Here is a 25,941-nt window from a genome sequence, read left to right as displayed (position 1 = left end):
AGTGAATGCAAGCGTCAATACCAAGAAATTCAAAATTTTCTTCTTAAAATGATTTATTTTTTTTACATCCCATGGTCTCTTGGCAACATTCTTTAACGCAATCATTTCGCTGATAAAAGCGTTGTTTTGAACTTCCATTTTCAAGGGGATCAGGTGATATTAACATCAATTATATTACTGTTGATCATAAGGACAGCGTTTATGTGCATTTAGCTCCATGAATGTTTTTTTGGTGATTATGTACACAATAAATGGTTGGAAATTAGTTATAACATTTCCACATGAAAAGGAAATTTGCTCTATGAAAAATATGGTTTTCCACAGCTAATGAAATGAGAATACAGATACGTGAAAAAATTTAAGCAATAATTCGTTCAAGTTATAATAATATTATGTACTAATTCCTGTCCTACCCTGCGAAGTTCATCACCGACACATCCATCTTTGTCAGTGTACAAAATAATTGATCTTTATTTTCTCTCATCGCCAGAATGAGGTACGTATCCAAGTCAGTCCTCCATTACTTACGGCACAAATTGTGGAATTACCATTTCCTTCTGTCAAAACAACGCTCTTCAATTTGAACACAACTGGTTGCTAGCGTATGACGAGGTCAAAGACCACCATCTCGCCTCAGCGGTTTAATGTGATTCCACGGTTCCTCCGTCGCTTGCCTGCCGCTCTGTGGTTCTTTCATAACGGACTCCCGTAGCGGGATTTCGTCCACCGCATTCAGTCCTCCGATTAGATGAACACATGCGAGCGTTGGTGCGGTGTGCCAGACGTGAAACCGGGAATTCATAGCTGAGAGCGAAACTAAAATATTCGATGATTCTTTCTCTATGGTTTAAACTTTTGTTCATATATATCGCGTGAAATCGTATTGATTGGCCCCGATTAGTATGTGTGTAGAAACATAGCGATTTGTTTTCGTCTAAAAGCATTGTCAGTGCTACCTCAAAAAGTTTTATGTTTCCAGGGACGCCATGAAATGTATTTCTGCGACGTTTGCATATCGCACCAATCAAGTTTGCTGGTATTCTGGTGGATATAAGTTTTGCCTTGAGCAATTACACTGTTACCAAGAAAATATGAATATTTTTTCTGGCTCGGGGAATATGAAAGGGGACACAGCCAGATTCTCAAGATAAAGGTTTTCACACTATTGAAAGAATTCCGCGAGGAAAAAAATTCCAAACCACTTTGTTTGAAAATATAAACAATAAACCTTTTTCATGATCTTGTGATGCAGGTTGATAAGGAAACATTTAATAATGTACTAATTACTTGTACTCTTGGTAATACGCAAATTAAAAAGGCATGAATGAGTTCTATATATTGGGATCCACGACCAAGGTATTGCGCGTAGATTGCGTTTCCGAGTCTCGCCCTGGGCTGGAGACGCGTTAACTCAAATATTTCGGCCTCAATGAAAACCGTAACTTGCTCGGGGAATATTGGCTTCGGATGCCATTAGCACCAAGAAATTTAAAACTATGGAACTCAGGAAACATTATGTATTATCAAAGGAGTTAAATTTTAAAAATTTATGAAAATACGGTATACAACAAAGACTCGGTGGTGGTCCTACGGGACATAAACAGAAGTTCTTCTGCGGCTGAAAATCATTTCATCACCGTTAATGCATTCATACTATGTATTAAAAGTGAGTAAAATTATCCGATTGGGATAATTATGTGATCTTGAATTCATTTCCCTTATTTTTGCCCATCAAATATTTATGGAAAGCACGTATGTCGATTTGAATGAGGCGCGTCACCGAACATTAGTAGCAAGTAAAAACCTGCATGGCAATATTAAATTAGTGCTGAAAGCCACCAGTACCATTACATTATGGAGGAATAGTAGCAGATTACGTCAATATGCATTTAAATTTCAGAATGTTAATAATGCCATAATTAATGCTTAAACACTGTTTCTGGTGTAAGATTATACGTGTTTTATTGGGCGTTGAATAAATGATCTCTCTCTATTGAACATCCATTGTACATATAATACATATTAGCGCACTGCACATTTCATTTAATTTGTATCGTTTCTCTTTAATATTTAATTCGACATTAGCAGCGTGTAGAATATTTTTATGTTACATAATTGCACTTCCAAAAATACAATCCGAAAAATTCATCATTAAATAGATGTAACTGAAATTATGAGAGACGCAAATGATCGCTGTGTAGGAGAAATCCAACCAAATAAGCTACGCAAGATCTCACAGCCATCTGGCGTTCACTGTAAAATACTTACCGAGTAACACGTATTCCATAGTTTGTACTTTTATGGTGGAAATATCGATATCAGCTACAAAAAATTTGATGCAGGAAAATTTCAATAATGAAATTCCGGCATTTTAAAGTGCTAGCGGCACACGTTATCCTATGGACGCAAGAATGCGCGGATGCGAACTTTTGCGATCTCTCCGGTGACGTAGGTGTTTATCCGACGCTATCATGACTCATATACCTTCTCCATAAAACTGAAGCAAGAGCGGGAAGTTCTTAGTGTATTCGATGACGACAAGCGGGTGACTAACTTTCCGCGGAAGCGAAGGAGAACGCCGCCACTCACGGTCCTGGGGAATCCACGTCCGAGAGCACACATTTAGAGCCAACGAGTCCCAGTCTAGAGCAGTTCGTTCTCGGAGAAGCAATTCAGCGGTCCCCTAGAATGGGCTGTGTTGCTTTGCCGTATTCTATAGTGGCTCAGGGCAGTTGTCAGTTGGATTCCGTTTATTATGGTGAGTACCATCTGCCATTCAACGAAGATTAGAAAGAACCGTGACAAAAAACGAGTTTGTTGCTTCGTATTGTAGGCTGCAGATAAACTCGCTTCACTATTCAGTTGCGTTCGCGACTTTTATTTGCGATATTTAGAAAGAAATCATTAAATCTTTTCACGGAATTGAGCTTGCGACTACCGTGTGTGCGATCGCCACGGAGGAGAATTGATTCTTTAATATGAGAAATTTCCTCTTCGCGTTGCGGGAGAGGTTCTGCCGCCTTTTTCTAGCTCCTCCTACTCGCCTCACACCCGCCTTCACTTCCCCCTACTTTCCTCTCCCCCACGCCCTCTCTTCCCCTCCCGCGCCACTTGCGCTCATGGTTGCGCCGCTGGCTCGTTCAAGCTCGTTCAGCTGCCGCACGAAACAGTCTCGCAAGCAGTCGCACGATTCATCTCGTAGTGTACGGAGTGAAGTTGTTCCTCGTGTAGTCCGTAAGGAGATGGCGGACGCCGGCATTGGATTGACCGAGTTTCCTGCAATCACCCTTACAGTGATCGTGGGGGCGACTGTTTTTGTCTTAATATACATATCTACGTTATTTAAGTCCAGCGTGCGAGCAGAAGAAGTCAAAAGTAAGATTTTTAAGTCATAATTTCTGTGTCGATAATGTACTCTGTTGCATTAGTTGCAACGAGTAAGGTATTAGTACCTCTAAAAATACTTTGCCGCCGTAATACACCGGATTATTCAAGTAGCATTTCTTTTTTAATATTAGCATTTTCCTTGAGGTACTTAGTGAAATAATTAATGCTGAGTACACGTGCTCCTTAAGATTAGTATCGAGCTTGGTTAATTTTCTTACGCTTATGCACGCGTTGTGGAACCCGACCACGATGCTGAATTGATTTGAAGTGATGTGATCTCAGTAGAATTCAAGATTTTTAGTCATAGATTTTTACTTTTCACTCGAGAAAATGTTGTATTATTGCCCTACTTAGTATAATTGTTTGATTTAATATGAGCATGAATGAAAGCTATGACTGCATAATTGTATTTTATCAAAGATAAACATGTGCATTGTATTAAGTTGTGAATTAACAGAGTTTACTTCCGCAGGTAAGGTGAAAGAGCACACCAAAACCAAGGAAAAGAACGAAGGTCTGCACGGTGGCGCTCAGCACAATAAAAGCAGCAAGAAAAAGTATGTTGGAGAGAGGTGGGGACGCGATACGAAGCACACATTTGCCCACCCCTGGTTGATGACCTCCCTGAAGGGACACAGTGGAAGGATTTTAGATATGGATATTAGCAGTAACGGGAAACTCTTGGCTACATGCGCTGAAGGTATTTTTTGTTTGCTTTGCAGTATCATATTTTTGCCATAAATTTGTGTTGAACCTTAAAATTTCCTTATGCTCAAGTAGTGCATGAATATATCGTAATTATTGTGGTGATAATAAATACTTAGATTTTAGTTACCATATTGGTGAACATAAAATATTTCATTGCTACATGTTTGCGGATGTCTCTTTGATGTGCATGCCAGGCTGTTGCTTAATCTCTTTCTCGTGCCTATTGTAGAGCTATATGGAATTCTTGTGTGAGAGTGAATGGCTTCAAAATATATCCAGGTTTTTCGTCTTATTAATATCAGCTAATTGAGGTGTTAGTTAATAATTGTTCGAATTTGTTTCGGAGTAATGTACGAACAGCATGATTGGATTTCGCATTATGGACCTCATTAAGTTTGAATAGTTGTTCACTGCGAAATATTGTCATGATGTCCTTGCTGTGTTGTTATGAAATTTGTTGCACTGAATTAAGCGCTGAAATTTTATTTTAATGAATCAATTTGGCTAATGTAATTGGAAACTGAATTTTCACCCGAAGATTTTTTAGAATTCGTGTGTCCGATGAAATTATTTTACATTGCTAATGTTTCATTCAAGCATTATTAATGCGCAAGCATTATATTGTAAAGCTTCCCAATAATGTTTTGTTTACAGTTTGTGTTTACAAATTAAGTAATTTTCCTTGATTGAGAGCTTTGTGTTGAGCTGAACGATAATAAGTACGAATGAGTCGTAGTGTTGACTGATAATTGTGGAAAATAACTCTCTACCACATCTCTTGGCCACGAAGCATATACCACATTTGTATTGATCTTCAGTGCTTAGGTAAAACTGGGGGAGAGAGAGACTATTTTCTACTGTTAGGCTAAAAGAGAATTCTTTCGGCGTGGTTATGGATGTGTGTCCTAACTCTTAAACCTGGATGTGGGTGTGGGAGATTAACAGTCAGCCTCCTGTCTCCAAAATGAGTTAAATGGTCACAGTGGTTTTCCCTCCACCCCCTCTCTTACTTTCCGATGGTTGGTGACCTCTCCACCTATGCGTTTGCAGAAGACTCGGAAGACCCAGGTGGAGGCGAGGCTGATGGGGGAGATGGAGAGACGTTGGATTCGGAGCTTGGAAGCAGCGCCGACAGCAGTGCAAGTGAGGGTAACAGCGAGAGTGGCAGCAGCAGCTGTGATGCCAGTGGCAGTAACAGCAGCCTCTGCACTCTAGATAGCAGCAGCAGTAGCAGCAGCAATAAGAGCAGCCAGGATGAGGGCGTTTGTGAGGGTGACAACGACGTCGGCGTGATTGAGAAAGTAGCTGCACGCACAGGACTTAGTCGAAAGCAGAAACGTAACCGCATGAGGCGTGAGGATGACAGCGGCAATGGTAGTTCGCCTGTGGCCCCTGTCCGCTCCAGAAGGAAGGCAAAGGGAAGGGCACCAAAGGCCCAAACCACGAATGGCCGTCCAAGGCAGAATAATATCAATAGTGTTGTGGGCGGAACCGCTGCCAAAACAAAAATAGATTCCTGTGGCAGTGGTTTCAAATCTTCTGCCATGAGGCTCCCCATCATCCGTCAGTATGCCAAGTTGACCCTGGGCGATGTAGAGGTAGCAGCCTTGCTCCGTCATTATCTTTTGACCCAAGACCAACTTTTGGTCCTCGGTTACCCCGTAGAGAGTGCCCTATACCCAGGCAGGGCCATCATTTACAAAGACCCCTCAGGGTCAACGTTTCCTGATCAGGGTAATGTCCAAACATTACCGAATGAACCCCCTCGTTCCGCACATTTCTTCGATGTGAATGCACGAGAATTCGTGCCTCGCAGCAATATTCCTGCCACTGAGGAAACAAGCTGGGGGATTGACTATGGGACCGTTCGTGCCGAATGGAATGCAGGCCACCGGTCGGGGAATTCCCTTAGAGGAGGGTCACCCAGAAATTCTACCGGAACCGATAGTGGGTCCACTTCCTCACCAGAGGTGTCCGTGAGCTCGGAGGAGGCATGCGATCTTGGGGACCTCGCACCTCAAGATGATGACGAGGACGAAGACCTTGGGGGCATGACGGTGATCTCTGAAGATGTGAAGTGCATGCAGTATTTTGAAGATGGGGAGTGTGTCTCAAGAGTGGTGTCCTCCTCGAAGGAAACTAGGAGTACTAGTGAGGAGAAACGCTGTGTGAGGTGTGGTAGGGGTTTTTTTGTCACTAACGATGGGGAATACTTGACTCAAGAGCGGTGCGTTTACCACTGGGGTAAAATTCAGCGCACCGTGGTGAATAGGTCCGTGCCCTCGACCAACAACAAGGGTTTGGGACCAGGCGCAGTGACACGTACAGAGTTCGGTTGTTGTGGTGGGAGGAAAGGGTCGAGAGGATGCTCTGTCGGACGCCTCCATGTGTGGTGTGGAACGGGTGATGGTGTCAATGGGCCATTTGGAGGATACGTCAAAACTCAGCCTCAGGGAAAGAGGGTGCTTTCGGCATCGTCAGTCAGTGCACTTGTGTACGCCCTTGACTGTGAAATGTGCTTCACAGGTAGAGGCCTAGAACTCAGTAAAGTGACACTGGTAGGCATCGACGGAAGACCCGTGTATGACGCATTAGTTCGGCCTGGCCGACCGGTTGTGGACCACAATACTCGATTTTCAGGAGTGACTGCCGGTGACTTATCCCGGGCGACTAAGTCGCTCGCAGATGTGCAGAAAGATCTTCTTTCTCTTATACATGCAGACACACTTCTTGTTGGGCATGGGCTAGAGAATGACCTAAGAGCTCTTAGACTGATTCATGGTTGTGTTGTGGACACAGCAGTTGTCTTTCCACATTATTATGGACTGCCGTATCGGCGGTCTTTACGTTCTCTTACAGCCTTATACTTAGGGCGTGAAATACAAGGGTCATCGTCTGGCCATGACAGTTGTGAGGATGCACGTGCAGCTATGGAAGTAATGCTCTGGAAGGTGCGTCGAGATTTTCGGTCTGTGTTAGAAAATTAAGAGAAAATATGCAATGCATCTATTAATGCAGTCTTTTTGTGATCTGATGTTTGATTGGTGTTAACCACTGATCACATGTTGCATTCTCTTTAATTCTGTGCATCCTTGTGATCTGGTCAGAAGGTGATAGTGAGTATCTAGTAATTTTCTGGAGTTTCCTTCAGAAAGATTAAGATCTGCACAGTCTTTCCCTGAGAATTAGTCTCATATGCAATAGAAGTAAGTGGTTGTATTAGTGTATGGTATAAGAATGAGACTAAACCTTTGACCTAGTCAGTCACTTTGGGTTAATACCACCCAATAACATTTAAGTGACTACTTAATTGTTCCTGGAACCAGATGCATGAGCAAGCGAACCTCAAGCACTTAATGGAGAACAGAAGCAGTTCCTTTGTCATTTATTAGCAAAACCTTCTATGGCGGACCATTTTAATTATTCTTAAGTAGTAAATGTCAATTGCTTCCCTAGAGGTGTTGAAGATTTCAGAACTGGATTGAAAGGGCTTCTTTTGTTTAATAAATTTCATTATTTTTTGTCATTGAGAGGTACGAAAGTATCAGAAAATCCTAGATCTTGAAATGTTGTCAAACATCCCAAGGTTTCTGAATATCTCATAGATAAGATATAGTTTTTATTTAGCTATGAAATTGATATGAAACTAATTTTTGTTATGTGGAATAAGGTATAGTACATAACAAGAAAACCCCACCGCCTGCCCTTCCTCTGAAAAGAAACACATTCTTCAAGAGTGCCGATCTTGCACATATCTGTACCACATGTGGCCTGAATTGTGATCGCTGCCATTTATTGTTCTTTTAAGAGCTTATTTTGATGAATTTTTCATATCCAGGGGGCATGAAAGACAAGATGTGAAGAAGGTGAAGACATTGCTAAGATACTTTGTGGTCTGTGTTTTTAGGTCATTGCCATTAGAAGCAGATTAGTATTAATTGCATAGTATTTGCTTGTATATTTGCCCTCCCCTTCCTGCTCATCTGTCATACAATGTCAAATCAGTTCTGGTTTACTCTAGTGTGTACTTTTTGATCTCAAAAAACCATCATTTAGTGTTAATGCTGCTAGGTTAGATTTTGTTGAGGATTTCTATGGTCACATCCTAAAGACTCTACTCCTCCAAAGGGACTTAATCTGCACGGTGTCTTCGGAATGAGGAAATAAATATGCAGACTGTGTATGATGCATAGCATTTACTTTTAAAACACAACTTAAGTTTCTGGTAATTTGATGCTTTGTGTGGTTTTATGGTTGGTGAGTAAAACAGTGTGTAGTTCGGGCAGCTTACTAATATGCTTTATTATTCTTCTAAGTTAGTGACACCATGAAGTGTACAATGTACCATAATTGTAATTTTGCCTGTGTATCTGAAAATTTTTAGCCAGTGGTAACAGTTTCAAATTTCATCGATAATTTTAAATTTCCAGCATATGAAGGAATTATGTGTACTTCCAAATATTGAAGCCAATTGATTTTTCTTTCTAATGTTACCATGAAAATGTTATTGGTGTTACATTTAAAAAATTTTAGAATGGATGCTTCTTGCTGTTTTAATTTGGTTGAAGTTGTGATCTTCATCCTTATTCTTAATTGTCCAATGATCAAGAGAAGCCCATATTTTATTACAATATTTTACATAATGATAAGTGGTCATTATGAGTGCTTGATTGTTTTTTTTCAGGCTTAATTATAATTTCACGAGTTTTACCTCTGTTTGGAAAACAAGAAAATTGTCGAATTGTGGCTTCTCTTTATTGTTTTTGGCTCTTTGTTTCTACCAATTGGTGTTATTTTGAAAGTATGTTGCCCTTTCATATATCTTCCTGTTCTTTATTCATGTTTCATGCTGTGCAATCAATGGTGCATGCATTTCTATAACTGGTTATAAAATTCATTTAACCATGCATGACAATAATTTTCAAGTAATGTATTTTAGACAACAAGGATTTTATCAATGGAACCACTATACAGTGTTTTCCTAGGGTCATGATATGTACTATGAAAGGCATTACTGTCTAACCACCTCCCATATGATGCCACAAGGCGACAAATTAATGTGGAATTAATTTTTCCTGGTTAATCCTTATGCCTAATAGTAGGCTTTTCTTCTGCCCAAGTTACTCTTATGCTGCGGAAAAATTGAAATTTATTTTACATTATGGTTTAGTCTGAAATTATTTTGAAATTATGACTGCATGCATTACTTTTTGCTCACCCAAATCAGTGCTGTGGAGCGGGGCACTTAACAAGAGCAATGCCCTTGCCCTTGGAAGGAGGAAGTACCATGTACATTCACAGTAGCGAAAGGATTTGCATTGTTGCAATACTCATTTGCTGGATATAGCCTGTGTCATATGATATTATTTTCCCATTTGACATTGTTTGCAGAATTCCTACAGCAGAAATTCATTCGAACATTATACAACTACATTATTTTTGTATTAATCATTTGATTCCCTTTAAACATTCCCAATATCTTTGTTGTAAATCAATGAACTGGCTATGAAATTGTATGTACTTAAACCTTGTAAGCGTCATAGTCTCAGTAGCAAACATGTGTCCTTAGTTTTGTCTTGGATTCTTTGGTCATTAATATATTTATGTATTGATATTTTAAATGTGGAAGTTCACCTGAGAAAGTCATCTGTTTTATCCATTCATATTTATATACATGAATTGCTGCATCAATAAAAGAATTTTCTGGTAATTGGTCGGGAGCCTTTCTTAGGCATCTTGATTTAAAAAGAATGTCACGTGATTTAAAATGTCTCATTAATTTTGATACTTTGTTTTGATAAGTATACTTTTGTAGATTTTTTTATAGAAAGGTAAAAAATAAACAGAAAAATAAAATTACTTACATTTCTCAGAGTTCCTTGATTATTGCCTTTGCCTCCTTCCTATCAAGGAGATATCCATCAGCCCTGAGGTCATAAATTGTGTGAACTGTGAGTAGATAAGACTCTGATTAACCATGTGGTACTTTTATTTATATTGCATTGGAGCTAGGTGTGCTTAATAAGGAAAGTTTCATTGACTTAAAATGCCCTCTAAATTTTTAATTCTCCTTGGTTCAAGTTCATCAAGGTCTTTACATAATGGTCAGATATTTTCCAGTTTTTTTTTATTTAAGTCATTTATGTTCTGCAATGTGAAGGGGGGGTAGCATGTGTAAAATAATGCTTCAAGACTTCCATGTCCTGGCACTTATGATAACATAGCCCTGAATTGAGGTTTTTTTTGTGGAGATACACATTTGTACCCCATATGAATCACCAAAATAGTTTATTGCGAGCTGAGAATTAAAATTTCTGAGTCAAAAAACTACTTCTGATTAGGTTTTTAATAGCCTAAATCGGTGAAATCTCATTGCTGATTGGTAAATAATTCTCGGCTAATTATGATTTTTTGGTCTGTTGAAAATTATTTTCAGTCATTTAATAAAGTTATCACCTCAGGCTAATATTTAATTGTTGAAATAAGTGTTATTGTCCACTAAGTTCCATTTTCATCAAGATTTGCCGACAGATTGAAGTATAGATGTTTATAATTAGGAGTCGCAGTAACACTTAAATTATGAGGCATATAGTTAACTTTTTCTTAAATGTTATACACAAATATTGTTAATCAAACAGACTCCAGTCACTGAGAAGTAAAGCCACTTCTAACATAAAATTTGTGGCTGCAATGGTAAACTTCATTTATTTGAGTCTGTGTTGCCTAATCTATGGAAAATATTCAATTCACTACCAAAAATTACATATATTATGGATTTTACAGCTATAGAGGGTGCTGTGAAAAATGTTTGATTCAATTACTTCTAGGTAATGCAATATTGCCAGTATGTAGGTTCTTGTTCCAATGAGTAACTACAGTACAACTACTCAATGATAATAAAAGTAAAAAGCATAAAGATAGGCATAGATAGGATAAATATAGGTAAGCTTTCCAAGTCTGTATTATCCTTATCTCTTTACTTGATGTCATCAAGTCTTTATGATTATCACAGTACCAGAACCCATGGTCAAGAATAATTTTTACGATTGTTCCCTTTCCATTTTTAAACTTAGTGAAAACCCTGTTGTCTGACCACTGATCGCCATCTCCATTTTATTACAGCACTTTCCTACCTAATTTCTACTTTATTTTGTTAGTTAGTTTTATTCGCCATAGAACAATACATAATTGTATGGGCTTCGTCAAAAATTCAATTACATCAATTGTATACAGGTTCTTAGGAATAATAATGTACATGACATATATGAGTATTAAGGATTTAAAAAAGTTGAATTTCCTACATTGGCTCTTTCTGTGTACTCTTGGACGCTATAAAAAACATTATTTAAAAAGAAATGTTTTAACATTTTTTTGAATTTATTTTCTTGGGGGAGTATTCGTTTTAACTCTTCAGGAAGCCGATTAAACAGTAGTCCTCCTGAAACTTCTGGGGTTTTTTTTAGTACTGCTACTCTGCAATGGCCATTATGAAGATTTTCCTTGCCCCTGGTGTCGTGTTATTGAGACCAACATGAGGAGATCAAGTTTTATCCTTGGGTGGAATTCGATTTGATTCATAGGTTGACCTACTGAATGATTTATTTTTTTTAAATAATTTACTCAGTTAAAGAATGAGATGAATAGTTAATCATATTTCACTTGTCCGTTGGCCTTGTAGCATCTTATTTTCTTATTTCAATGCTCATTTCTCCACACTGTTCTGCTTCAGACCGGTCGTTGCACATTTGGACAACCAAGGACTTCAGCCAAAAGGAGCGTAAGAGTGTGAGAGTGAATGTGGAGTTTGATCACGCATCCAAGGTGCGATGGAGCCCTGACTGCAAAGCATTTCTTATCTTGAGAGCAATGGATAACACAATTGAGGTGTATAAGGTGCATCGTAAGCCTGAAGGTGGTATTTCATCAGTGGAGAAAGGATTTTTGTTTCCCAAGGTAAGAGGCGATTGACCTATAAAATTAATGGAGACTCCTGGGAGATCTGTTATGACTGACAGTGATGAAGAATAAATTATCTGGATAAAAATTCAGTTGTTTTTCATACCATAATGTCAATAATTGATTTAATAGAGGACTGTAACCAATGAATGGAGAGCTGTGTCCATTGTATTTAACAACATATGCATTAAATTTCAAGTGCTAAGTTAGGTGCTTTTAAACAAATATTCCAGGGTTGCTATTTGCTTTTTGCAAGACTGAAAATATTTAAACTTCCATAGTAAATGATGAAGACCTTGACCTTTTTCTTTGATTCTATGATTTGAAAATGATGATTTCTAATATTGTTGTTTTGTTGAAAGTTCTTATGAAAAGATAGTAAATAAGTGAAATGATAAGATCGCATAATATTTCACATTCTCATTTAGACTGAAAGAATTATTTGGACAAATGTACGGTCAGGCTGCATTTTAGTTGGGTAAACAGTTTGGTAGTGGGTGTTTTTGTATAACTAAATAGTAAAAAGGAAAAACTGTTTGTTTAGCTGCTACAAACCAATCTTAGGATTGGTTTGTAGCAGGAGTCATCAACTCGCAGATTACTGGAGTGATAGTTAAGGAATAATATACAGTGCCAGGGATTAGAGTCAGCAAGGGGTTGCCATAATATTGAATAAAGAGGTAGGAACAAGCATAGTAAACATAGAACAAGTCAACGGATAGAATATTATTAGTTGAGATAAAAGGAGGACCAACAAACCTGGTCATTGTTCAGGTATACATGCCACTAAGCAATCATAAGGAGGAAGAAGCCAATAGAATGTACAATCAGTTAAGAGGACAGAATCGTATGTGTTCCTGCAGATAAACATTTGGTAGTGATAGAGGAATGGAATGCGACGAAAGGCAAAGGAAGAGATAGATGGTGATGAGGTGGGGGACTATGGTTTGGGTACGAGGAGTGACCGCGTGAAGAAGGCAATAGAGTTCTGTCGGAGACGGGTTAGTCATCCCTAACACTTATTTTAGACACCACAAAAGGCATAGGTAAACATGGAAAATGCCAGGTGATTCAGAAAGGTATCAGTTAGATAACATTATGGTTAGACACAGATTCAGAAACAGTGTGATTCGCATGACTATTTGCACAGCTCCTGAGGAGCGGATGCGGACTCTGACAACAGTTTGGTTGTTATGAAGTGTAGCGTTCGTTTCTAAAGGATAAGGCAGGGGCGTCGGGTTGGGAAATGGAATGTAAAAGCATTAAATGGATGGACAAGAAAGGAGTATCAGCAGGCTGTAGAGAAAACCATGGATGAAGGTAAAGAGATGAGTACTATCGAGGAAAAATAGAAATACATCAAAAAAGGGATTTAGGGTGTTCCATTATCACTGGTACTGTTCAACATATATGTGGAGGAAATGATTAAAGAGGCATGGTATGAACTGGAGGTTGGAATGAAAATCGGAGGAATTCATAAAATCAGTTAGGTTTGCTGATGCCCAAGCTCTTTATTTGGCAGTCAGCCGAGGGTTTGCTAGCATTGCTGAGTTAATTGGAAATTCAGTGTGATAGATATGGGATGAGAATTAATATTAATAAAGCAAAGGTTATGAGGTTATGCGATTTACCAGAAAGAAAAAGGCTGAGCTTAAAATGAAAATAGGAAGGCAAAAACTATAGCAGGTAGAACAGTTTATGTATCTCGGAAGTGTTTTGGATCAACACGATCAAAGTTGTAGGGACTTAAGGAAAAGAATTGCACCAGGCAAAGAGGCTTCCACAAGGAGGATGGAGTTGATGATAGGGATATTGAGTAAGGATGTTAAGAAAAGACTCATTAAAACTTTGATATGGAGCATAATTATGAAATTATTGTGTTCATTGACGAGGCTTCTGTTAGCATCTGCACTTTTATTTGCAATAAGTTTTCTGATACACTCATTGTTTATTCTTCTCTACCCTGAGTTGCCTTTTGTTAAATTTATATCTAAGGGGGTTGTATCACACTTTTGTACATCTGTTTTTCATGTGTCTGCTCTCCTTTAATTGACTCAGTACTCCTTCTGGAAACCTTGGGTTTCCTCTTTACTTATTTCATGTTGTCCACAGCTAACCTTCAACCATACCTTCTTTACCTACTGCCCAGGTTTCCTTTGTGACTTCTAATATATCATTTTTAATGTCCTCCTACCTAGCCTCTTTGAATATTTAGCTCTTTTTGTGCTTTTTCAAGTATTTTTTAAATATCCACCTTAAATTGGCTGCTCATCAGTGGTAACTCCTAGAGTCAGCAGTCACATCTGTTCTGGATGGAAGCTGCTTTTATTGATTACAAGATCTCTGTAATTTTTTTATCTTGTTATATCTTCAGACATATTTCACATTTATCTTTGCTTTATCTATGCAGTGTTGGAAGAGTAAGTTTGCCACTATTTAATTGTAGGTTATTTCCACAGAATTTCAATAATTTTCAGCTACCCAACTGCCTTTCATTTTCCATTTACGTTCTTAATTAATCTGCCAGTACTGTCTTAATCACTCAATTCTCCTCATTGAAAAAATTCTGTTTCAGGCATTTACTTCTTAAGTACTACTAAGCTAATTGCTTTTTTTATGCCTTCATCCACAATTGCTGTTTATGCTTATGTAAGTTTTCTAATGTCTTGATGAATATGAGAAATATATTTTACAGCATTTACTTTGAAGATAATGATAGCAAATCATTTAATTGCAAAAAGTATTGGTAAAATATTCAATCATTTATGATAGAATATTCATGCAATCTTTTTCTCTCGCTGTTGTGATAATTATTCTCTCTAGCAATTTCTTCTTTGATTGGCATCTCAATGACGACTGTATTATTCCTTGTTAGTTTTGTTTCTTCATGTGTGCAGGAAACATTTTTAAGGTACTCATGTAGGTGGATACAACTTGTCATTTTTTTATGCATAAATTTGTTGGTATGCAGGAAAATTGCATCATGGTAGAGCTCAGGATATAAGCAAATGATGATTTGCTTTAAATTAAGAATTTGCATGAATTGGCATCTGCCAAAAAATTACAAATGGAGTATTGTAGTTTTGTAGAAAATAATGTATGGTTCTTTGATAGCTTTCATGTACACATGCTTTTTAGAGTGATACCATATGTGCCACAGTAATCAATCCAAAGAATGGTTTAATAGGTCACCTAGATAGAGCTCCCCTAGTTCTGAGCGTAATGGCATTTCAAAGTCACACATTAGTGCAGGGAGGGCAGTTCCTTTCCTCTGCTGCTTGCGATTCACCAGGAAGTTCTGGTACCCGAAAAATCTCACAGCTGGGGTGAAGCTGAGAGGTGCATCACTACGCATGGAACCCAGGCTCTCCAGTCAGTATCTCAGTGTGCTACCCACTAGACTATCACATCCCATTTTAGAGTCATATGAACTTTAATATATTCTCCATAGTTATAAAATTATATGTTATTGGTAAAGGCCATGATTATTTTCAGTGTATCAAATTTTAATGCTGTGATTCATTGATATTTTTTCTAGCACCATACTGAAGATGTTATTGGATTGGATATTGCTTGCAGTGGGCGCTACATAATGACTTGCTCTGAAAAAACAGATTTGGTTCTCTGGGACTTGAAGGGGCAGCATATTCTTGGCAAAGTGGACACTTACCTGATGGCCTCCACTTGCGCTCGCATATCACCTTGTGGACGTTTTGTTGCTGCCTCAGGTAAGTAGACTGAGTAGGATTAAATTATATTAAAAGCACTTTTAGAGATACTGTATTACACACATAAAAGGGCACAAAAAAGTGTGCATTATGTGACCCACATGTCTTTTGGGATTATAGACAAGAATTCCATGTATTTTCTGTAGATTTGATATCAGCTTTAAATTTTTTTTTAAATCCGTTGTTGCTAATCTTTAAGTTGGGCCCTTACACTCTGTCTGTTATCCTGCAGAAAGAGAAAAATGGGAGAAGATGAAAGACATAATGTTTCTCTCCATCCCTTTGTAGCATGCAGCATACAAACTGTTGGCAGTGTCTGATGGTCATGAATTCCTTGAGAATAGGCACAATGAAACCAAAATTGTTTCATGTTTATTTGAAAGAAAATATCTCACAATCATTTAAAGAAACAAACTATATACAGAATGAATAAGTAAATTGTTCTTCATTCATGTGGTCATAAATTGATGTAGGTTAAGTCAAAGTATTAGTACAAATTCCCATACCTATGTGAAAATTTTACTAGTTCGTACCCTTTTTACAAAGAAACTTATAAACATAGATTTAACAGATTTCATCTGACGCATATGTTTATTTAATATTGGTTTTCCTCTGATACTGAAAAATAAAAAGAATATAGCTGATCCTAAATCTTGGATGACTAGTGGTATTCAACAAATATTTAGAATTCTAAGAAAACTGGCAACTTTCTTAGAGGACCCCTTATGACAATGAGCAGTGTGTAAGGTGCAGGGAGTTCAAAAAAACATTTTGGTGAAGTCATCATTGCTGTAAAAAGAATTTGCAATCTCTAATAATAATAAATTATCAGACACAAAGAAAAAATCTAAATCTGCTTGGAGAATAGTAAATAGTTGGAAGGGAATGACCACAAAAAGAATGTTGACAAATATTATGGATGCATATAGTTTTTATCAATAGTTGACCAATTAAATTCTCATTTTACATTACATGCATCATCTTCAGTTACATATTTTAAATGATTCGAACCTTCCTTTCATTCATCCTTTCTCTGTAATCCCTGCTCTAAATCTGAGGAGAACTTAGGATGTGGTTTGGACAAAATACCTGGGAAAGTAATATTCTAATTATGAACCGATTGAATCACCATTACTATTTTTTAGTAATGAGTCTCTGCTGCAGGATGTTTTTTCCATCCGAATTCAAAACATGTAAGATTGTACCTGTTCGTAAAAATAAGGGCTGTTCAAATAATATCAAAAATTGTAGACCAATAGCTGTCCAAAATACTTTTTCAAAAATCATTTGAAAGGTTATGTACCTCAAATTAACTCTTTATCTGGAAATATACGATATCCGATCCCTTTCTCAACATGGCTTTTGGAAGGAATGATCAACTGCTACTGATATTTTTGAAGCACCCCATGCTGAATTTAAATCTTAAGACAAAAAATGTGAAAAACTGGAATTACTATTTGACCTAGCCAAGACCTTCGATTGGGTGAATCACAAAATATTGTTATCAAAACCAGAAAGATTAGGAATACGGGGTGTGCCAAATAATTGGATTGGCTCTAATCTTAGTGATCGTACTCAGGTTGTGTCACTACTAATCAACGGTCAGAAATATTTCTCCTACTCCCAACTTATTACCTTAAGATATCTAACTAGGATCAATTTTAGAGCTTCCTTGTTCTTACTTTATGTCAAAGGCTTCCTCTTGCTGTAAAGACTTTGTTGGAATTATCCCTCTTATATATATGCAGATGATAAAATTGTTATTTTGCCAGATTTGTCGTATTCTGAATGGTAATCATGTTGTGGATACAATAAATAATTGGTGTCCTGATTTGAGCTTGAAATGTGAATAAAACTTATGTGATTAGGTTCTCTTATTCTAACTTTCCAAATGAAAGTTGTCCGGTAAGAAGTAATGGTGTGTTTATTTGACAGGTACCAAGTTAAGTTTCCTGGACCTATATATTTCTTTCAATATGCCCTGGGAACAGCAGGCATGTGATATAAATTACAGATTCATGTGTGATATGGTGGAACCATTCCATTATAACACAGGTGAAAACTCAGCAATTTTCCACTTAATATTCGTAATTATTGCAATTTTCCACTTAATAGTATTAATATTATTTAAAATAGCATTACATATTAATTTAATATTCTATATAATAATTAATAATGTATTGATATAAATTATTGAGTGGAAAATTGCATGGGTTTTCGTCTCTGTTATTAACAGGTTCCTGGTTTACAAAATGAGCTGAATTCAAGATATTTTTGGTAGAGACAGCTAAGACATACAACAGGAATTGAAGTCTTATTGAAATATTATGATGTGAATTCTATTCTAAATTGTTAAATATTATTATGTTTTGCAGGTCCTCCCTTTTCTTAAATAAGATATCAACATCCAGAAAAGAATAGTCCAAATTATGGTCTTTCAGAAGTAAAGCTCACCCTCTAAAGCAATATATTATTCATTAAAAAGTTTTTACTACAGCTTCTGGTTATGTTCGAACATCCTATCTAAGGTACCATATACTGAATTCCTCTAAAGGCCAGCATTGGGGCATGTTATAAGCACTACACAAGCAAATATGTAAATAAAAGGCAGTGAAAGAAGCCCTAGCCTTTCAAAATTGATTGGGCACTAAAGGGTTCCTTTGCTATCAAATGAATGGCACGATTCTGAAAATGTAACCTTTGATTCTAAAAATCCTACCACTTTTCAGTAATAGGTTAGAAGGCTGGTTTTGGGCTAGTCTAAAGCTATGTTGTATGTATTCAGTTCAACCACTGCTTCTTTAAATCATTTACCCTTTTCTATAATCTTGAATCTACAGTAGAGAAAGTCTAAATTCACTGACACTTATGTGCTTTCATCGGTATCTAAACAATACCCTGTCAAGTCTCACTATAAGAAATGTGGGCCAAAAGACTGTCATTGCAAGTACACTAATGCAAAATTTACAGTAAACTGAACCCAATCAATGCAACAATTTCAGAGTGTAAAAATCGTTTACCTTGACCGGTCAAGGCGAATGATTTTTACGCTCTGACATCATTGCATTGAAATGAATATTAGTGGATGACTTTGTTAAAAGTTACTGTTGCAGCATCTCCCACAGTTTCTTGGACTTTAAACCCAATCACTCTAAATTGGTGATATACGAGGGTCATCCGGAAAGTAGTACCCGTTCGTGCCGCATGAAGTGCTGACGACGCGAGTAGCCGCTGGACGAGGTTAGATAGCTTCAGTGGCTTGTCTGCCTTCTCTGAGCCAAGTTGCGTGACGCTAGCATTGCCTGTGTTGTTTCTGTGATTGTTTACAATGTTTAAAAAAATTGAGAACGCCGCCAGTTGTGAAGTGAGGGCAGTGATTAAATTCCTCAATGCAAGAAACGTTCGCCCATGTGATATTCATCGCCAATTAAAGGAGGTGTATGGAGACAATGTAATGGACGAGTCGTCTGTTCGGCGGTGGTGTCGCAACTTCAACATGGGGAGGGGGAACACACACGACGATGAGCGTTCGGGGAGACCGTCTGTCATTACAGACCAACTGGTGAGCTCAGTTGACGAATTCGTGAGGAACGATCGGCGCGTCACAATTGATGACATCTGTGAGCATTTTCCCAATGTTTCTCGAACAATTGTTCATGAAATTGTTAAACACCATCTGCATTATGCAAAAATTTGTGCAAGATGGGTCCCTCGCGTATCTCAATGAGCTGGCGGCGAAGGACTATGCAGCAGGAATACAGAAACTTGTCACACGTTATGACAAATGCCTTAATTTGCTTGGAGATTATGTTGAGAAGTAGTTTAAAGTATCCTCTTTCAAATAAAATTTTTTATGTTTGTTAATATTTACTTTTGTGTCTTTATTTCACGAACGGGTACTACTTTCCGGATGACCCTCGTATTTATATATTGGTGACCCTTGAGAGATAATTTCAATGTATACCAGAACCTTGCCTCACTCTCCTTCACCAGAAAGTTGATGAGGGCATCTCTTAATATCATTAACTTTGTTGTAACTTTGAAGACACCTATAAGATTGTGAGTAACCACCTCAAGGGGAGCAAGGCTTGTTGAAGTCCCATGATTCCACCCCAGACTCACTGAATGCATACCTTCGATTGGAATCTCTTCTGTTCCTCGTCAATGTGTGTGTCAAATTTCATTTTTTTAAATTGAAATTCATTCAGTCTGGTCAGCTGTCGCACTTGTTCATAATATACATGTAGATAATTGGCCCAAATTTTGCTCACTTTCAATCAAAATGTGACTGCTTAAAATAAGTTATGAAAATCACAAATATGTACTGTACTGCCTCTGAACTCGGTCACTAAATTTTTACGGAGTTTCTTTTTTCCTTTCTAAAATGTGGACATGGACCATGACTCATGGTAACATCCGCTTCTCACATGCATTGTTTCAGGCAATATTGATAAACATGCCATACGGTAGCCACATGGATATACCTTGCTGTTTTTTATGAACATTCCATTGCAGATTTTTTTATCAATGTCTATTCAAGTTTGCGTAAATGTGTGTGAAAGGGGGCAAGAACCTACAGAATTAAAGTGTCAATTTTACTTGAATTTTCATTTAATTTCTAGCTAATTGTACTTTTCTAACTACTTGAACTCTTGAAACCCTTTCACTGTTCATTGTTTGACTAAGCCCTATAAGGCAAACTCTCTATGTTGTAATTTTATTGTAATGGATGTATCTTCATTGCACTTTTTTCAGGATTCACACCGGACTTGAAGGTTTGGGAGGTTTCATTCACTAAATCTGGAGATTTTAAACAAATGTCTCGGGCATTCGAGCTGAAGGGACACACATCTGGAATTCATGACTTTGGCTTTAACTGTGATTCATCCAGAATGGCAACTGTTTCAAAAGATGGAACATGGAGATTATATGATACAAAAAGTATGTCATATTTTAGAGTCAATGACAAGGGCTGTCCAGAGAGTTACTTATGTTTCGGCCTAGCGTGTTAGTTGGTAGAGCTATAGCCAACATCTTGGTGTCTCAACGTCCCTACACTCAGTACACATCCTGCTGTGGTAGTGTGAGCACACTGTGGTTCTTCTACTTTGCTCACATTGCCAACTGTTAAAATGTAATGCGCTGCAATAGAAAATCCTGTAAGTTGTGAAGTGCAAACTGTGATAAGGTTTTTACTGGCAAAAAACCACAATCCAATTGAAATTCATAGGCAGCTTTGTGAAGCGTATGGAGACCAAATAATGAGTGAAGGTGGAGTGAGGCAGTGGTGCATTCATTTTAAAAAAGGTAGTATCAATGTTCACAGCGAGTACAGCAATGGTCGGCTTAGCCTTGTGACTAGTGCACTGGATGAATGGCCAGTTCTTGGGTATCACGGACATTTATCCATTCACACCACTGACATACAACACTTATCACTCTTCAGTTAGTTGGTGCACAGCTCACATTTCCTGATGAATGTCAGCAGCTTTGAAGTTTATTGCCAGTAAAAACTTTATCACTAAAGAGATTTTACATTTAGCAGGATTACTAATTATATTGTTCATTTGGCCCTGGTGTGTGTGTGTGTCAATACAGCAAACATTTGGCTCCCCCACTACTTCACTCACTACACGCAAACCTAATTTACTTTATGGGCAGCCCTCATATTTTAAGATTTTCATGAAATGATGGCAATTCATTTTTCAAGAAAGACTTTTGAAATATTCCATTTAGCATTCTACACATATTGCTCTAATTTTTGAGGCATGGTGATCCAGTGAGTAGAGTACTGGACAACTGATCTAAGGGCCCCAGTTCAATTCCTGGGCCCTCTCAGCTTCTCCAGATTTGTGATTTTTTTGTACCAGATCTTCCTAGGAAACCATAGCCGGTTCAGGGAGAGAAACTGGCCGCCCTAACCAAATGTGTGGATGTCACACGTGCTGGGAATATTATTGAATGAACTCTATGCTCACCTACCAAAGTAATCTTTGATTTGATTGCTGTGGTATATTCTTATTTCATTGCTAAAATTGCAGGATATCAATACAAAAGAAATATATCAAATCTGTTAAATGAATTGAATATTCTAAACGCAACTTAGAAAAGGTTGGAAAAAAGGATTAATGGATATGTTTTAGCATATTTCATGCTGACATGGATTCTTGCCTTAAAATGGCTTATCTCGAGTACAATATTAAGATGTAGTATCTTACTATATATCCAGTAATAAGCTATTTTTCTTGTCTGAAATTTCATGTTTTTCCAAATGCCCACTTGGTTTCTCCAACCATCTCTACCAGTGTCCAATCATGTTATCTTCAAATATACTTCCTCCATAATTCAAATCCGTATTTCTAAGCTTAGAATAAAAAACTTTTTGGCAGTGTTTTAATTATTTTTCCGATTTTCCTTAACATTAATTTTATTCAACTGAAAATAATTCACTTGTTCTTATAACCCTCCCAATATCCATTTTCTGTAACTTTTCTCTTTTCAATAATTTTTCTCAAATTTTGGTTTTTGTCAGAGGTTATGCACTGTCATAATCAAAATACTTGTTGTAGTTTGCCTGGATATGTGTTTTCTAATGATTAAATGCATAATTCTTTCATCTAGTTTATTTAAATGTTCCTCTCCCTTCCATTATTGTTCCCCATTGGAATCAATTATGGATAGATATTCCCATAGAGTTACACCATGTAAAGTTAACGATGTCAAGTATTTTGTGATACTTTTTCAATGAAAAAAGTAAGGAGATAACCAAGCAATAGTCCTTTGAAAATCTATTTTCTTTAGTGCCATGAAACTGCATGACATTTTTGACACCACCTTTAAGAATTTTCTAGCAATTGCTCTTTTGTTCAGAAATCTTACGAGTTAGAAAAAATCCTTCAATCTCAATGTAAGTAATTATTTGAATTGATAAAATCAAATTCTATTGAATTGAAATCAATTGATTCTAAAAAGTAGATGAACTTTTTATGTAACTGATTCATTATGTGTGTGAACCTACTTAAGCTGACTACAGTGAGCTTTCCAATTATTTTTCCTAGTGTTGTCCTTTATCCATCATTCACCTAAGTCTTGAAAACATTATTTTTTAATTTGTGGAAACTGGAAGCTTAATGCTAACATTAAGAATAGAAATATTGGAAATTGTTATATCATCTCTTCTAATCATATTCTTTTTAGAATTCTTGTTGATATCTTTGGTGTATTATAAATGATAATTCTTTTTAAATTGTAGTTGAGTTTGAAAAAGGGGAAGACCCTCACCTGCTCATGACTGGAAAGTATAAAGGCATACCAGATGTTGCTGCCAGGCTGGCTCTGTCACCCGATGGAACAGTTGTGGCTGTTGCTTCTGGGACTTCTCTTTATTTGTACTCTGCAAGAACGGGCACATGTGAAGCTTCCATCCATGATATTCATGCTGGTTAGTAAATATTTTTATCTAATGATATTGATGATTGCCAATTAGTCTTTGTGAATCACATTACGAGTAAAGTCCTGCCACATACCCCCTCTACTATCTTCCAAACCCAAGACCCCCCTCTCCCCACACAATAACCAAGATCCTTAATTCCCATAGCCTTCCAACCCCCTCACATATGTATTAAACATTGGAAGTATGAAAAATATGTACCTGAGAATGTTGTCTATGAGGAAAAATATGGAAATAATGTGCAGGAAGGGTGAAATTGGTGCATTGGCATTCACTTTCAATAACTTGATAAAAGGAGAATTTCTGATCAGGATGATGCACTTACTCAATATTGGTCATATTTTCAATTATCTTCCATTATATATATACTTAACATATGAAGCTTATCCTTTCTATAAATGTATAAATTAGTTTATTAAACATAAATGGTATAAATATTTTATTTGAAATATCTATTCTCGAGAATTTTTCTTGGTCAACATGCTTAAGTCATGATATAAATTTAATTTTTTTATTGGAAATGTTGGAAAAATTACATCTGATTAAATACAACTTAGGTTTTCACATGTGAATAAGATGACTTCATTGAATATTTGTGTTTGAGAAAGATTTTGCATTAATGGTGTGAAATTGATTTCCTCAGTTACTTATAAAATAAATCTGCACATGAAAACAGGTACTAAAAATAATTTACCTCTTCAAATTATCAAGTCTTTCAATCATTAAAAACATCTCCAGCTCCCTAATATTTTATTATACTTCTTTCCATTAGCCCCCATCAATTGCGTCCTGTTTGATGCTGCAGGGAAATATGTGCTGACTACAGGTGATAAGCATGTACATGTTTTTCACAATGTGATTGGCCAAAAGGAATTACTGGAGTCTGCCCGAGCAAATTTGCGTACAGCTGGAACTTCAGCTATGCGAGAACGTCTGGAGGCCCAAGTTGCCAGCTCTGAAGCATTCCTGCAGAAAATGGGGGTGACAGGTGCTTGAATCCTCAGTATAATTCTTCTATTGAATGCTCAGTGAGCAAAAATTCTCACAAGGCATTACTGTTGAGGGTCATTCACTCATTTCAAACATCTATGCCATGAATGCCTGTAACTCATTTCATATTTGAGACTGATTAATTGATAAATACTATTTTTAACAGGGACAAAAGGCATTTAAAACTCTTGGAATAAAATCCATAATTAATGTTCATTTACCACTCATTTTTATGCATGCACTGGTTTTGTAAAAAATTATGCTGGTCAAACCAATATGAATTATATCTGTAAGTCTTCTTGAAGTGTTGATATTCTTCTTTTGTAATATAAGAATATCTCTATTTATGAAACAAAATCTTTTGCATGCCTTTTTATCAATGTTAGAGCAATGAGGGCATTGTGTTTTCCAGCCAAGAGTTATTTTTACTGTGATAGTATACTTTGGCGTTGTTTTTGAGAAGAAATTGTCCTTATTTATGGTAGTGAGGCAAAAAAGAGATGGTTGCTATAATGATCCAGAAATGAAAAGTCTTATTTACTGAAATATATTGATAACAACCATAAAAGAAGTGTGCTATTTTTAACAAGTAGGTGTAAAAGATATGTCTTTTAAGTGATTGTTGTTCCAGTATTTGGTGAAAAAATCATGTCATTGTTGGAAAATGCTATGGGTATTTAAGATGAATGAATGTATCTGTGAGTTTTTGTATTTGGGTTATACTGAAGATTAAAATTGATCCACAAAAAGAGCACTCATTATCTTTTTAATATATCTCAATAGGGTCAAAATCCATCTCTTTTAACTGGATGTGGATGAATTGTTTTTTAATTTGCCTCTGTGGATTTTAATAAAATTGCTAAGATGCCCAATTTTTCATGTTTGGAGATTGTGTTTCAGGCGATCAGAGCAAAGACCCCCAAAAGTTGCATCATAGGACTCATCTTTTGGGTATACATACATATATGTAGAGAGGATTAGTCAATTCAAATTTCAACGTGAGCAAGTTAGTAATGGAAGACCATGATGATGATGATGTTCACTACTTAAGCAATTGCTAATACATGCTGCCTCCAGAATTCAAGCATCCATGTCTAACTAATGACCTATCACTATTACATATAGTTGTCTAATTAATTATTCTCTGAAATCACAGTTCTTTACCAGGAATGCAAAAATAATTATTTATTGTGTTTTTTCAGGAATTGTTCTCTTATATTACCCTGAGTTGTTATGTTGTTACACAATTAGGGTACTCTTCTTGCATGGTTGTTAGGTTGGGTTTTGGGTCTGGTATTTCATTAAATTTTGTAATCAGTATAATAGTTATGTCTCTTATATTTTAAAGGAAAATTGGTTTGGTGAGGTGGGTTGTCTGGTGTTCCTCTATAGATATTGTTTTTCATGTTCATTGGAATAGCCATGGTCATCACAAAACTTGGAGGCACTTGTGCAGAAGTCACTTTTCAGTGGAAGGATTTACTCTAAACTTGCTCAAAACAGGGGAGAAAGGCAGTCAATGCATGAGTCCACCAGGGTACCTGCAATCACTTTCATTTGTCACCAACTTTAAAATTGTCTTTCTCCTTAACTGAACTATTTTAAAGTTATAGATACTATAAATAGTAAACATACTGAATATTTAATAACTAAGAATAATTACAGCAAAGCAGTATAAAATATTTTAGAACAAATAATATACTGATGTCAAAAATTATGGCA

At 36.9% G+C, this 25,941-nt stretch overlaps 1 protein-coding gene across 3 annotated transcripts; it reads left to right on the top strand.

Annotated features, from left to right (window-relative positions):
- The first annotated feature begins 2,555 nt into the window (after positions 1-2,555).
- Positions 2,556-24,971, top strand: LOC139689520 (transducin beta-like protein 2). Of its 3 annotated transcripts, XM_071586692.1 has the most exons (7): positions 3,163-3,375; positions 3,860-4,087; positions 11,825-12,048; positions 15,590-15,779; positions 20,535-20,720; positions 23,032-23,220; positions 24,002-24,971. In XM_071586692.1, the coding sequence occupies exons 1-7, from the start codon at positions 3,243-3,245 to the stop codon at positions 24,223-24,225; spliced, it is 1,374 nt and encodes a 457-aa protein (XP_071442793.1). In that variant the 5' UTR covers positions 3,163-3,242; the 3' UTR covers positions 24,226-24,971. The 3 variants fall into 3 exon arrangements, with proteins under 3 accessions (XP_071442792.1, XP_071442791.1, XP_071442793.1); XM_071586691.1 differs by lacking the exons at positions 3,163-3,375; positions 11,825-12,048; positions 15,590-15,779; ... (1 more) ...; positions 23,032-23,220; positions 24,002-24,971 and adding exons at positions 2,556-2,758; positions 5,146-9,967; XM_071586690.1 differs by lacking the exons at positions 11,825-12,048; positions 15,590-15,779; positions 20,535-20,720; positions 23,032-23,220; positions 24,002-24,971 and adding an exon at positions 5,146-9,967 and having other exon boundaries at positions 3,160-3,375.
- Positions 24,972-25,941: the final 970 nt, after the last annotated feature.

The sequence above is a fragment of the Hetaerina americana genome, unplaced genomic scaffold (assembly GCF_022747635.1).
Source record: "Hetaerina americana unplaced genomic scaffold, ioHetAmer1.1.p SCAF_24, whole genome shotgun sequence".
NCBI classification, from domain to species: domain Eukaryota; kingdom Metazoa; phylum Arthropoda; class Insecta; order Odonata; family Calopterygidae; genus Hetaerina; species Hetaerina americana.
This window is presented reverse-complemented; position numbering and strand designations above follow the sequence as displayed.